General features: G+C 42.9%; 1 protein-coding gene across 13 annotated transcripts in view; it reads right to left on the bottom strand.

Moving 5' to 3' along the window:
* The window catches only part of BICD1 (BICD cargo adaptor 1), a 216105-nt gene extending 212314 nt beyond the window's left edge, over positions 1–3791 (bottom strand). For 3 of the 13 annotated variants that reach the window (XM_034645450.1, XM_002916591.4, XM_034645452.1), the window contains exon 1: positions 3046–3790. In XM_034645450.1, the coding sequence (XP_034501341.1) occupies positions 3046–3258 (213 nt within the window). In that variant the 5' untranslated portion in view covers positions 3259–3790. Of the gene's footprint in view, positions 1–3045 lie in introns of all 13 variants that reach the window. The other 10 variants (XM_034645455.1, XM_011221506.3, XM_011221510.3 and 7 more) reach the window with 6 other exon arrangements.
* Positions 3792–13536: the final 9745 nt, after the last annotated feature.

Raw genomic sequence — 13536 nt, 5'->3', positions numbered from 1 at the left:
GGTCAAACATTCTAACAGACACGTTGCTTTGTCCAGCTCCCCAAACATAATTAAAAGAAGAAGATTATGATGATGGCAGAAGTTATTCTTTTTTCATATCATTAGTACTTTTCTTTCAAGTGTGTTCTTTTGGGTCATGCAGACAGTGATGTAGGCACAGAGCACAGCCCTAAATGTTGTCAAGCCAGGCCAAAAAGCAATCTAGACTTAGGGAAGAAATAACTAGGAAAAAAATTAACGAATTCATCATCTTGATTTTGCACATCTTCAGGTAGCACTGCTCACTTGCATTATTGTCATAGGTAATCAGCCTGGGAAGGAGGGTAGCAACATTGCTGGGTGCTGACTCTTGAAAACAAAATGACCTGTAAAGACTGAGCCATGTTGCAACACTGCAAATTACCAGTGTTCAACTTGGACTTACTACAGTCATTTTCTGTTGATATTCCCATAAACTGGACCAATTACTTTTAAATGAATCATATTTGTTGAAAGAGCCTAGAAATAAGCCCAAGATTTTATACTTGGCTTTATAGATAAAATGCAACATTGTTTACTGTATGTACCTGCAAATGAACAAAACTTCCCTTTTAAAAATCAGAGCACTCACAAAACATGTCTTTCAAAAATGGCTTCTATATGATATCATCATTGGGATATCTTAGTTTGCCCAATTATTCTGGATTTACTTTTCTAACAAGAAATATTATTGGGACTGATTTAGCACATTTAAATAATACTCCCAACTAAAGTATACATTACATTTAAAAAATAAAAATAAGGGCTACACTATCAAATGATCAAATATAGTGATTATTTTATTACTCTTAAATACATTTTTATGTAATTGCTTAAGACAGTTCATCCGGAATAAAAAACTGAATTAATTTATGCTAAGTGCAACTCAAAATACATATGTAAATGAGTCCCATTTGGTAAAAATAATCCTGATAAATTTTTTATTAACCTCTTGCTATACAGAACAAAATATGCCTCAAATTTTTAAAGAAAAAAATTTATAACTGCTATCTGCATTATTTTGTATTAAGAAACTACAGTTGTGCTACTCTCACAAAATGTTTTTTCTCATTCTTCCCATTATTGCTGATGACAGTTAATACAGGTAGTATTTCAATACTAGTCATTTCCTATACTTCCTAATTTTTTTAGTCTTTCTCTGACACTAACCAATATTGACTAGTGAATGTTTGATAGGGGTGTCCCTTCTGCCAGTATAAATTCATTCTTTAATAAAATATTTATTATACACTTACTATGTGTTAGGCTTTGTGTTAAAGGCTTTGGATGCAAAGTAAATGAAGACAGATTCCTTTCCTTAAGAGCTCACGGTCTAGTAAAGGCAAAAGACAATTGCATTATGGTTTACTCTGCAGGGTAAGTGCAAATGACACAGATATACCCCTAGAACGTTGTTTAAATCAAGCAGGAAGGTCAGTTAACAGTAATACTCCATTTCATTAAATTAAGTCTACCTCCTTTATCAAGGAGGTGATGGCTTACCACGGCCGGGTTTGTACTTCCTCACCTTGGCCAAGCAGTGTTGACAGGTTTAAACATCAAGACATCTCTGAGAATTACAATCACTGTTCTGTTTCCTGACTTCACAAGGTTTAGCATCCTGAATTAAAACATATCTGACCTAATGTCAGTTGGAAAATACCAGTGAGTCTAGCTGTTGTCAAGAACAGACATGTACATGGTAAGAAAAACATGAACTTAAAATTTGCAGCCTGATACAAGAAAATCAGATTTTTAGTTGGGATTTTTACCGTATGTTTATTGGCATTTAGACACCAGAATAAAAATAAGATACACCTGAAAGTGTGTTTACCATATCGTGTACTAGATTAGAAGGTAAATTGATTAGAGAGGTCATAAATCATGTTTTTTAACCGTAGCAACATAAAACAGACACCCTCCAAAAAACTGAGTAAGAAAAACATATTTGATAATAATATATACCAACTTTAGAATTAACACTTAAAAGCCAATATGCACCTAAAAATAAAGACTTGCCACAAAGAAAAGCAGTGTATACATTTAAATTTATAACTGGTGACTTGTTACCCATAGTGCTTCAGGAATCAGGTAAAATAGACTGAGGTCCTTCAACAGGATGTATATTCTTGTGAGTGCTTGATAGGAAATCAAAGCATATCCATTATTTTCTTCCAAAACATTAGCCAGTCTTTAAGAGAAGCCAAATACTGAAAGACTAAAGAGGACCAGCGTTATACATGGCCCATTTGTGATATTCTGGTTTTATACACACAGTCATTTCAAACAGAAGAGCTTCATTTGATAGGGACGGCTACCCCTGTACTTGATATATACCATTCAGACTATGTGTAGGGGAGTTAAATTTTCCCTGGTCAGGGTGACCTTATATGACTTGGGCATGGCTCTGCCTCGCTCAGAGGTGAAATAGAGGCAGTGGGATCACCCAGCAGAGTTGTTTTTCTCAGGCAGCCCCATGACAAGAATAACTAAAGCCAAGGAGAACGAAGAGTACCCAGACTTTGTCGGATGGGATTGGCGGAGAGTTCTAATAACAGTTCCCTCTCGCATCAAGAGTGGTTACATTCAGAAGGCTGAGGGACCATAGGTCCTACCTCCTGAAATTGTGGGTCCCTCGGCACAAACCTACTCATCGCCTTTGTGGATTATGGGATTGCCGCTGGAACCTGGGTTTGAAATAACAGCAGTTTTGAGAAGTTGGATTTACACATTCCAACCGAACTGAATGTCGCCTTAGAGTGCTGAGACTTGAAGACTTCTGAATCTCCCTCCCCCACAGCCTAAACAGCCAGTGCCTCTCAAATTCCAGCTTATACATTCATTTCCTGGGCAATTTTTCTCTTGGGAAAACAATGGACTCTTTCAATCTTCTCTTATCAACAAAGGACTCTAAGATGAAGAAACATTCCTTTCAAAGGCATCCTTTCCGACTTCTTTACAAAGATGAGTGGGCGTTGGGGGTGGGGGGACGGGGGCCGAGGAGGGATGAGGTGACAGGCAACTCACCTCTTTCAGCTGCTCCAGCTCCTGTTTGAGGCTGTCGTACTCAGCCTCCAGCTCGTCATACTGCTGTTTGAGGGTCAGCTTCTCTTCCAGTACCACCAGCCCGTACTCGGCAGCCTGGATCTTCTCGTGGGTCGTCTCTGTGAGCTCCTTGGTCAGCCTCTCTATCTCAGTCTTATAATGGTCCACAGTCTGCAAAACCTCTTCTGCGGCCATAGCCCCGGTGGACGGAGGCAGGAGGGGCTGTCGGGGTGGGGAGATGGATGCAAAGCAGGCGGGGGAAGGGTGAAGGAGCTGGGGAGGGAAGGGTAAAAATGGGAAAGAAAAGTGTGGCTGGATGAATGGGCAGAGCGATGTCCTGACTGCTGCTCCGGCGGCAGCGGCTACACTGCCGGAGAAACTGAGGAGAAATGCAACATGGAGAACGCAGGGAGAGGATGAGGGGCGAGGCGGCAGCAGCTGCCGCAAGTATCCTCTGGGCCGGCCCCTGCGTGCGGTCAGCAGCCGTGCGGCATGGCCTGGGCTGCGGCGGCCGGGGACGACGAGGGGCTCCGGATTCTGCTTATTCAGAGGCGCCCGGCCGCCATGTCTCCCGGGCAGCGTCACTGCAGTCTCCCCGGGGCCTGGCGCGCTCCGGCTCGCGTCTCGCTCGCTCGCTCCACCTGCTCCCTCTGGCTGTGCTGCAGCCGGTGCGGAATGATGCAGTCTCGGGCCCGCTCCCTCCCTTCGCGCCTGGCCCCGGCTCCGAGCAGGGGGCGGGGAGGCGGATGGAGTCAGCGCGGGGGGAGGGAAGGAACCGACGGAAACATCCCGAGGCGCCTCCCGCCGGGCGCGCGGGGCCGCCGCCGCCGGTTGCACCGGGGGGCGCGCGGGAGGGAGGCCGAGGCGGAGGCGGCGGGACGCGCGCCGGGGGAACCTCCGCCCTGGCCGGCTCGTCGCGGGCGGGAGTTCCCCGGGACTTTGCCCCACGGACGTCGCAGCCCCCCGGAGTGGAGGGGACGCCCCTGCTCTGCCGCTGCGACGGGAGCCCGAGCTCAAGAACTGCCTGGAATCGGCGCCTCTCCCAAAGAAAAGCAAACAGTAACTAACGCGCTCGGGGCCCGCGCATCCTTCTAGCCCCCTGGGCTCGAAGTCTCCTTCCCAGCCTCCTGCACCCAAACCAACGCTGTGCTTCCAAAGCCTGCCAGACGNCAGGGGGGGGCCCCCCCCCCCCCCCCCCCCGCCCCCCCCCCCCCCACCCCTTCAGCCTCCCCTCCCTTCCCCTCGCTAGCTTGGCCTGGTTCACCTCACACTGTCACCAAATAACCTTATTACCCCTCAGGACAGTCTTCATGAAAGTTGCTTGCGCTGGCACAGCGTTCTGTGCCCAGCTTGCCACAGGATTGGGATCTGCTCCGAAAAATGCATGCACCCAGTAAGCCTCTAGGTACTATTGTTTCTTGCCTCAGTAGTTCTACTCTACACATTCTTCAATAAAGGAAAACTTCATGAAATTCCCTATATATGGTATCAATGATACCCTACAATAAACATTTTTAAAATAGTAAGAGGTAATAGTTCTTGAGACCACGTGCCAGCCATTCTTCTCAGTATGGTATGTGAGTTCTCTCTAGTCCTAAAGACCACGCTTGGAGGTAGGAACCCTTATCGCCAACTTAAAAGTGGTGAAAGGAAGGCAGAGGAAATTGAGGGATTTGTCCAAATCAGGCAACTCTTAAGTGGTGAAGCCAAAATTTAATCCTAAATCCAGAGCCCTACACTGGATCATTATATTGGCCTCACCACTCATTAATAATACACACCCAGCAACTAAATATTATATGCTCATAAAATGACCACTTTGATCAATGTGAAGAGTCACAAAAGGAGACAAAGGCAAAGTCAGAATAAAAGACCAAAAATGGAGGAGAGATGAGAATGGAGAACCTGGAGGAATGGGAGAAATGGGAGCAGAAAAGGAATGATTTCTGTGAAAATGGAAGGGAGGCTCTGGGATGAATAGACCAAAGGTCTTACCAGTTCCTTCTTTCTCTTCTATTGGGTGTCCCTATTTAGAGAGCTGTTTTTCAGTGGCCAAGAGGCGTTCAACACACACACGAACTTTCTGATTTAGAAAGCGGGACTCAATGCTCCCCTTCCTTTTGTAGATGGTAAAGAAAAAAAATGACAGTTGCTGATGGTGTGGGAGGAAGAGCAAACAAACAACAATGCTCTTGCAAAGCCTTGACTAATAGGCAGTCTGGATGTGATTTTCACTGCCTCCAAAAACAGACCAAAAAAAGATTCCTTCCAGATGCTGACAATTACAACAGAATATTCTCTTGTGATTATCTGATCTATAAATAAATAAAAGGAGAAACACTTGAAACATGCTACTAACCATGAATTCCACCTGGCAGGGAAGCAGGGGTGATGATGACCACATCATTCCACTTATACTGCCTGGATGTCACACTCCAATGGAGAAGTTCCTCCTGTGTGCTCCTGGAGCGCCCATCCTCTATCACAATGATGATCATGAACTGCTGCAAGAGAGATGAAAGCTGTAATTGTGGGTAGCTAAACGGCCTTCTTCCCAGTATGCCCCTGGCCTTTCCTCACTCTGCAAAGTGTAAGCAGAGCCCTTCCAAAGGAATTGTAACACTTGGGGAAGATTGCCTGTTACTATCTTTCCTTTGGGTAGAACTAAGAATGGAGTTTGCCTCTGTGACTTTCCTTCTAAGTTTGCATCGCTACCCATTCCCTATGTTCTGTCCTGCCCCATTTTTTCTGATTGATCCACTTTTGTTAATGCGTTAATGTCTGACTTAATTCAGACATTACACTATTTTAACATTACAAGATTTTGCTTATTACAACTTTGATCCTTCATATCTTGGTATTTAACTTTGAAGAAAATCAGCTTTTTCCCTTACATACCACATTCTTCCAGTACTGCACAGTTACATTTCTCTTCACATACATGTCATACATACCATGTATATCTAGGTACAGACATAGATATGGGTAGATATAGCTATAGATCACTGACAAGTGTCTAGAAAATAATTTCTTTTTTTTTTTTTTAAGATTTTATGTATTTGACAGAGAGAGAGACAGCAAGAGAGGGAATACAAGCAGGGGGAGTGGGAGAGGGAGAAGCCGGCTTCGCACTGAGCAGGGAGCCCAATGTGGGGCTCCATGCGGGGCTCGATCCCAGGACCCTGGGATCATGACCTGAGCCGAAGGCAGACACTTGACGACAGAGCCACCCAAGTGCCCCTAGAAAAGAATTTCTTTTTTTATTTGTTTTTAAAGATTTTATTTATTTATTTGACAGAGATAGAGACAGCCAGCGAGAGAGGGAACACAAGCAGGGGGAGTGGGAGAGGAAGAAGCAGGCTCATAGCAGAGGAGCCCGATGTGGGGCTCGATCCCATAACGCCGGGATCACACCCTGAGCTGAAGGCAGACGCTTAACTGCTGTGCCACCCAGGCTCCCCTAGAAAAGAATTTCTTAAACCATTCTTGGAAGTAGGGTTCCCTCATATTTCTTTAAATTAGCAGCCTTCAGTACTTAGAGAACTTTCTTACTTACAAATATTTAGAAAAATTAGGGGTGCCTGGCTGGCTCAATCAGAAAACCATGCAACTCTTGATCTCGGGGTCAAAAGATTGAGCCCCACGTTGGCTCTAGAGATTACTTAAATAAATATTTTTAAAAACACAAATATTTAGGAAAAATTATATTTTGTGACTTAGTACCTCAAACTAACCTCTCACCAACTTTGCATGAATATTGTTTTCTCTTGCTCTCATTCATCATTCATTCACTTCTTAAACAAGATTTTTATTAAGTACCCATTATGTCCTAGGAAAGATAGTAGGCATTGTGAAATCAATGACCAGTAAGATGTCAGTGGTCGGTGGTCCTTGACTTCATGGAGCTTATGTTCTGGGAGGGACCAACAAACAAATACACTACAAAATAGACCAAAAACAGACAACAACAGGGATGCATGGGTGGCTCTGTTAGTTAACCTTCTGATTCTTGGTTTTCGGCTCAGGTCGTGATCTCTGGGTCATGAGATTAAGCCCCACAGTGGGCTCTGCACTCAGCACAGAGTCTGCTTGAGATTCTTTCCTCCTTCCTCTCCCTCCCCTTCTGCTTCTCCTCCCCTCCATGCTCCTCCTCTCTCTAAAATAAATAAATAAATAAATAATTCTTAAAATAAAAACACCAGACAACAAAAAGGATAAATTAATACAAAAATTCCAAATTGTGACACTGATAAGCAGGATATAGCATAGTGGTTAAGAGCAGAGGCTAAGGGCGCCTGGGTGGCTCAGTCCTTAAGCATCTGCCTTCAACTCAGGGCGTGATCCCAGAGTCCTGGGATTGAGCCCCGCATCGGGCTCCTCCTCTGGGAGCCTGCTTCTTCCTCTCCCACTCCCCCTGCTTGTGTTCCCTCTCTCACTGGCTGTCTTCCTCTCTGTCAAATAAATAAATAAAATCTTTAAAAAAAAAAAGAAAAGAGCAGAGGCTAATCTGCTTGGGTCAAATTCAACTTTGTCAAGGTACCTGGAGGACCTGGATATGCTAAATGTGGAAGAAGAGCTTTCCAGGAGGGAAGGGCATGTGTAAAGGCCTAAGGCAGAAAAGAGCCTGATGAGTACAGAGAATAAAAATCAGAAGCTAAGGCTTATAAGCCAAGGGTAGATGGCCTACCACCGCACAAGAAAGGCAACACTGAAGGCACACTCAGATCATGCCTGCTTTGCAGGTTGGACTAATTTTGATGTTGAACACCTGAAACTAATATAATATATGTCAATTATATCCCCATTTTTAAAAAAGAAAAAAAAAAGAATATGGTCTTTCAAATCACAAACATTTGCAGAGTAAATAAAAACTTTCCAAGGCAAATGAGTTTCACACCACATAAGAATAAGAAGAGACAAAATACTTCTATTTTGCTTTTCAGCATGCTTAAGAAAAAAAAATTTTTTTTAAGATTTTATTTATTTATTTGAGAGAATGAGCGAGAGAGAAAGCACAAGCCAGGGGGAGAGGCAGAGATAGAAGCAGACTCCCTGCTGAGCAGAGAGCCCGATCCAGGGCTTGAGCCCAGGACCCTGAGCTGAAGGCAGACTCTTAACAAACTGAGCTACCCAGGCACCCCTAGAAAAAATTTTAAATAACCCTAACTGGATTAGCCTTAAAGTCAGAATAGCTGGTAGGTTGTAAACTGGGATTTTAAGCCTGCCAGAAAGGACTTTTTAAATCCTCTGCTCTTCTTTCGAATCCCCCTCAAAATGATGTCAGAAACTCCTTTGGTAATAAAGAAAGATGTCTATCATCTCATAATTAAAAATAACTTTGAAATGCAAAAGGTTATTAAACTTAAATTTACACTTACATTTGCTTTATATTTTTTCCTGATTCTGGTAAAGAGATACCCCAAGGAAGGAACTGAATGGCTGAAGAAGTGGAGGCTGGGAACACTGCAGACAAACATTATCTAATTCACATCTGTGCCTAAGGCTGGCCTTGCATCCAGCTCTTCAAGATTTGAACAAAATTTCTTAATATGCTTCCTTCTGCCATAATATGTTCCCTTCTCTTGGTTTTTTGATGGCCCTAGAATTTACAAAAAGATTCTGAACCTGTAAGAAACATTCCTTTACCCAACAGCCTAAAAAAAAAAAAAAAGAAAGAAAAGATAAAGAGAAGAATAAGGAATTTGAGTTTTATTCTCGGTGCAGTGGGAGACTTGATTATTTAGTCAGGAAATGAAATGATTTTATTTATATTATAAGAACATCATGACTACACACAAAAAAGATTGGTGGTATCAAAAGATAGAAGGTGGGGGGTGGCTCAGTCAGTGGATCCTGCAGCTCTTGAGCTCAGGGTTGTGAGTTCAAGCCCCACATTGCAGGTAGAGTTTCTGAAAGAAAGAAAGAAAGAAAGAAAGAAAGAAAGAAAGAAAGAAAGAAAGAAAGAAAGAAAGAAGAAAATGGGGTGCCTGGATGGCTCAGTTGGTTGAACATCAAGACTCTTGGGTTTGGCTCAGGTCATGACCTCACGAGTCATGGGATGGAGTCCCACATCAAGCCTGAATCAAGCCCTGCATTAGGCACTGCACTCAGCAGGGAGTCTGCTTGAAGATTCTGTCCCTCTGCCCCTCCCCTCACTCACACATGCTTTCTCTCTCTCTCTCTCTCAAATAAATAAATAATAAATCTCAAGAAGAAGAATCATCATCGTCTCTAGTTAGGAAGCTGTTGTGATTGTCTAGAAGAAGATGGTGTCCTGGACTGAGGTGGTAGCAGTAGGGAAAAGAAATGAATGGAATCCTAATATATTGGGGAGGGGGGGAGGTGAGATAGAAGTCTCAAGAATTGTTTGGGGATTGGATGTGGGATAGAAAGAAAAAAGCAATCATTAACAAACTAATATTCTGACTTGGGCAATTAGGAAAATGGTTTGCCATTAGTAGGTTGGGGAAGGCTTTGAGGAAATTTCAGGAAATTATGAGTTCTATTTTGGACATACTAAGACACTTTGGAGACATTTGACTAGAAATGTTAAGCAGACAATTGTATATAAGACCAGAATTAAGAAGAGACTTCTTGGGAGGTATAACAGTTTTCCTCTGGAAACCATTAGCATTAGACATTTTGTGGGTTTTTTTTTTTTTTAAAGTGAACTCTACACCCAATAGGGGGCTGGAACTCATGACCAGGAGATCAAGAGTCACATGCTCTTCTGTCTGAGCCAGCCAGGCATTCCAGCATTATATGGATTTCAAGCGAAGGAAATGGATGGTATTATCTAGGAAAAGAGTACAAATAGAGAAGAGAAGGAGGTCCCTGAGGACCACTACTAAAGGTTTGGTTGAAGAGGAAAAGCCAACAATAATAGTTAAGAGGTAACTATAGAGAACAAACTGATGGTTACCGGAAGGGAGGTGGGTGGGGGGATGAGTTAAATAGGCGACGGGGAGTAAGGAGGGCACTTGTTGTGATGAGCACCAGGTGTTGTATGGAAGTGTTGAATCGCTATATTGTACACCTGAAACTAATATTACACTGTATGTTAACTAACTGGAATTTAAATAAAAACTTGAAAAAAAGAAAAAGAAAATGAAGAAGGACCATTCAGTGTGGTTAGGAGGAAAATCAGGAGAGAAATATCTGAAGGGAACAAAAGAAAGCATTTGAAGAGTGAAGGAATGAGGACCAAGTCAATGCCATTGAGAGGTCAAAGTCAAGTAAGATGAGGACACAGAAATGTCACCATATTTAGCAACACGCAAATGGGTACTCTTGACAAGAGTAGTTTGTGCAGGACAGAGAGGTGTAAAAACCAGAATATAGGTGATTGAAACATGAAGAGAAGTTTAAGATGTGGAAACAGCCTGAGCTGACAACTCCGCGCCTCCAGAAAGAGTGGAGGGGACGACATACAACGAGAAGGTGGATCTGGATTGGAATCTCAGCCATGAACGGCTGGTGGGAAATCCACCCTTCAAGAGCGCTTCACACTGAGACCTCCAAATGCACCCTCAAGGTAAGAGTGAGGTTCCCCCATCGGTGCCTTTTGAGGCCAGAACATGATCTCCAAGCTGCTCAGACACCAGCCCTCTGAGCAGCTGCCTCTGGCCCAGATGCAGGAGCACCCCTGGGTCCAGGCCCACTCCCAGAAGGTGCTGCCTCCCTCTGCTCACGTGGCTTCCTGAGCCCCAGCTATTCTCTTTTGGGTGCTTATTCAGGGAGCTCTCCCAACTCTGCTACCTCAGCTGTCTTTCTTCTCCTCTAAGATGCAAGATGCTTATCAGTAAAAGCTGGAGTATTTTGTATGGGGGGGAGGCGGCACATAGCTGTTCTCTCCTGTTTTACATCCTCGAAATCAGTGACTACCAGACTCTCCGGGGCTGTTTCTTAGCCACAGCCTACATCCTTGTCATCTTCCCACCAGAAAGGCACTGATTTAATTTTCATTGGGATTACATTCTCTATCTGTGTTTTGCTTTACTTTCTAAATGATATTTTCTTCAAAACTCTTGATTTCACCCTTTTTGCCATCAGCATTTGCCGATTTTGGGGGCAATCTCATCTCGTTAATTCTTTCTTCATTATTAAATCATCTCCCATGTATTTTGGCTGAAAACCACAAGAGTTTGCACACTGTACTACACAAGCTAATATAACTTATTCTTTCTTTAAAAGAAGACTAAAAAGTTCTGACTGCCAGATAATATTTCTTTAGAATTTGTTCACTGACTTGCCTTGATTTTCTTATCTTTTTCTTTCTTTCTTTTTTTTTTTTTAAGATTTATTTATTTATTTGTCAGAGAGAGAGAGCACAAGCAGGGGGAGCTACAGGCAGAGGGAGAAGCAGGCTCCCCTCTGAGCAAGGAGCCCAGTGTGGGACTTGATCCCAGGCCGCTGGGATCATGACCCCAGCTGAGGGCAGACACTTAACCAACTGAGCCACAGGCAACACCTGCCTTGATTTTCTTGATCTGAAGCAATGTTCTGAGTCATTTGTTTCAGAAGACCAATTCCTTTTTTATAAAGTTTATTTTGAGGATCACTTTAGTGAGCAAAACTATATGCTAGCAGCTAAAGTGATAGCTATATCCAAGGTCTTACAAGGTGCTATGGATCAAAATATATAAAGATTGTTTTGAACAAATTTTTGTCACCCAGCTGAGTTAAGAGCTCAACTGTAGTTAAATATCACAGATTTATAGAAACACTAAAAGCCATATAGTTGTATAGCCTTTTCCAGAGGATCGGGTGTAAGAGTGGAGATGGTGGGTAAATGTATCAGTCCAGGCTTAGGATTTTGTCAGTGAGTGTGTAGGAGGAACAGGAGACAAGGAAATTGAGAATATTGATGAAAAGGTAGCTGGTGCATTAAATTGTGGAACATGGCCAACTGCTAGGTGTCTCTCAACATTTCTTTGCTTCTATAATAATTGCATCCCCAATTTTTTGCTGTATGAATGGTCATGTAATAAATCTGCTATTTATTTAAGTTAATACATTCAGTTACTTGCCAGTGACTAGGATCTGGCGAATTGGATTTAAGAAGTGGCACGTACAGCTCTGTAACTGTCCTCAACATGAGGAGGTGTGCCCATCTCCCCTTTTGCTTTCCTGCTGGGTGGAATGCAAACAGAATGACTGCAGCTCCAGGAGCCATCCTGGCCCATGAAATAACTTCGATAATGAAAGTCATGTAGACTGAGCAACAGGATAGAAGGTGTGTCAGTCCTTAAATCTTAACAGGAGAATTGGTGAGATATCCAGCTTTGATGTTCCAAACTCAACACACATGTAAAGTGACTTTTTTTTTAAGTTAGAAAAAATAAAGATCTTGAGAAAATCAGCTTAGTTCTTGTTCCTCCTTCCTGACTGCAAGGAGCACCTAAGAAGAGCAAAATTAGAAATCATCTATTCTGGTCAATCTTTTTTTTTTTTTAAACAGCCTTTTTGAGATATGGGTCACATACCCTAGAATTCACCCATTTAAAATATACAACTCAATGGATTTTAATATGTTCACAGAACTGTGCAGCTATCCCTACAGTCAATTTTGGAAAAATTTCATTACCTCAAAAAGAAACCCTGTGGGGTGCCTGGCTGGCTCAGTCAGTAGAGCACGTGACCCTTGATCTCAGGGTTGTGAGTTCAAGACCCACATTGGGTGTAGAGATTACTTAATTTTTTAAAATTATAAACAAACAAACAAACCCTGTATCCTTTAGCTATCATCCAAGTATCTCCACCCCACCCCAACCACTAATCTTTTTGTCTCTATAGATTTCCCAATTCTGGACTCTTCATATAAATAGAATCATATTGCATATTGCATATTGTTGTAAATTTCAGTCCCACCCCCCACCTCTGGGAGGAGGTTGAATCAATCACCAATGGCCAAAGATTTAATCAATCATGCCCACGTAAGAAAGTCTCCATAAAAACCCAAAAGGGGGGCGCCTGGGTGNAAAAAAAAAAAAAAAAAATTTAAAAAAAAAAAAAAAAAAAAAAAAAAAAAAAAAACCCAAAAGGGTAGAGTTCAGAGAGCTTCTGGGTTGGTGAGCACATCCGTGTGCTGGGATGGTGGCACAGCCAAACTCCATGAGGACAGAGCTCCTGCACTCAAGACCCCTCTGGACTTTGTCCTCTGTATGTCTTCAGCCAGCTATTTATCTGTGTCCTTTATTATACACTGGTAATCTAGTAAGTAAACTATTTTCCTGAGTTTTGTGAGTTGCTCTAGTAAATTAATCACACCCAAGGATTGGGGTGCGGAAACCTCTCATTCATGGCCAGTTGGTCAGAAGCACAGGTAGCAACTTTGACTCTCAATCTGTGTCTGACGGAGGGGGTGTAGGGCAGTTTCACGAAGCTGAGTCCTCAACCTGTGGGATCTGAACTGACTCCGGGTAGGGAGTGTCACAACTGAGTTAAATTGTAGGACACCCAGCTGGTGTCCCA

The sequence above is a fragment of the Ailuropoda melanoleuca genome, chromosome 16 (assembly GCF_002007445.2).
Source record: "Ailuropoda melanoleuca isolate Jingjing chromosome 16, ASM200744v2, whole genome shotgun sequence".
NCBI lineage: Eukaryota > Metazoa > Chordata > Mammalia > Carnivora > Ursidae > Ailuropoda > Ailuropoda melanoleuca.
The sequence above is the reverse complement of the archived record's forward strand: the minus strand, read 5'-3'. Positions and strand labels throughout refer to the sequence as shown.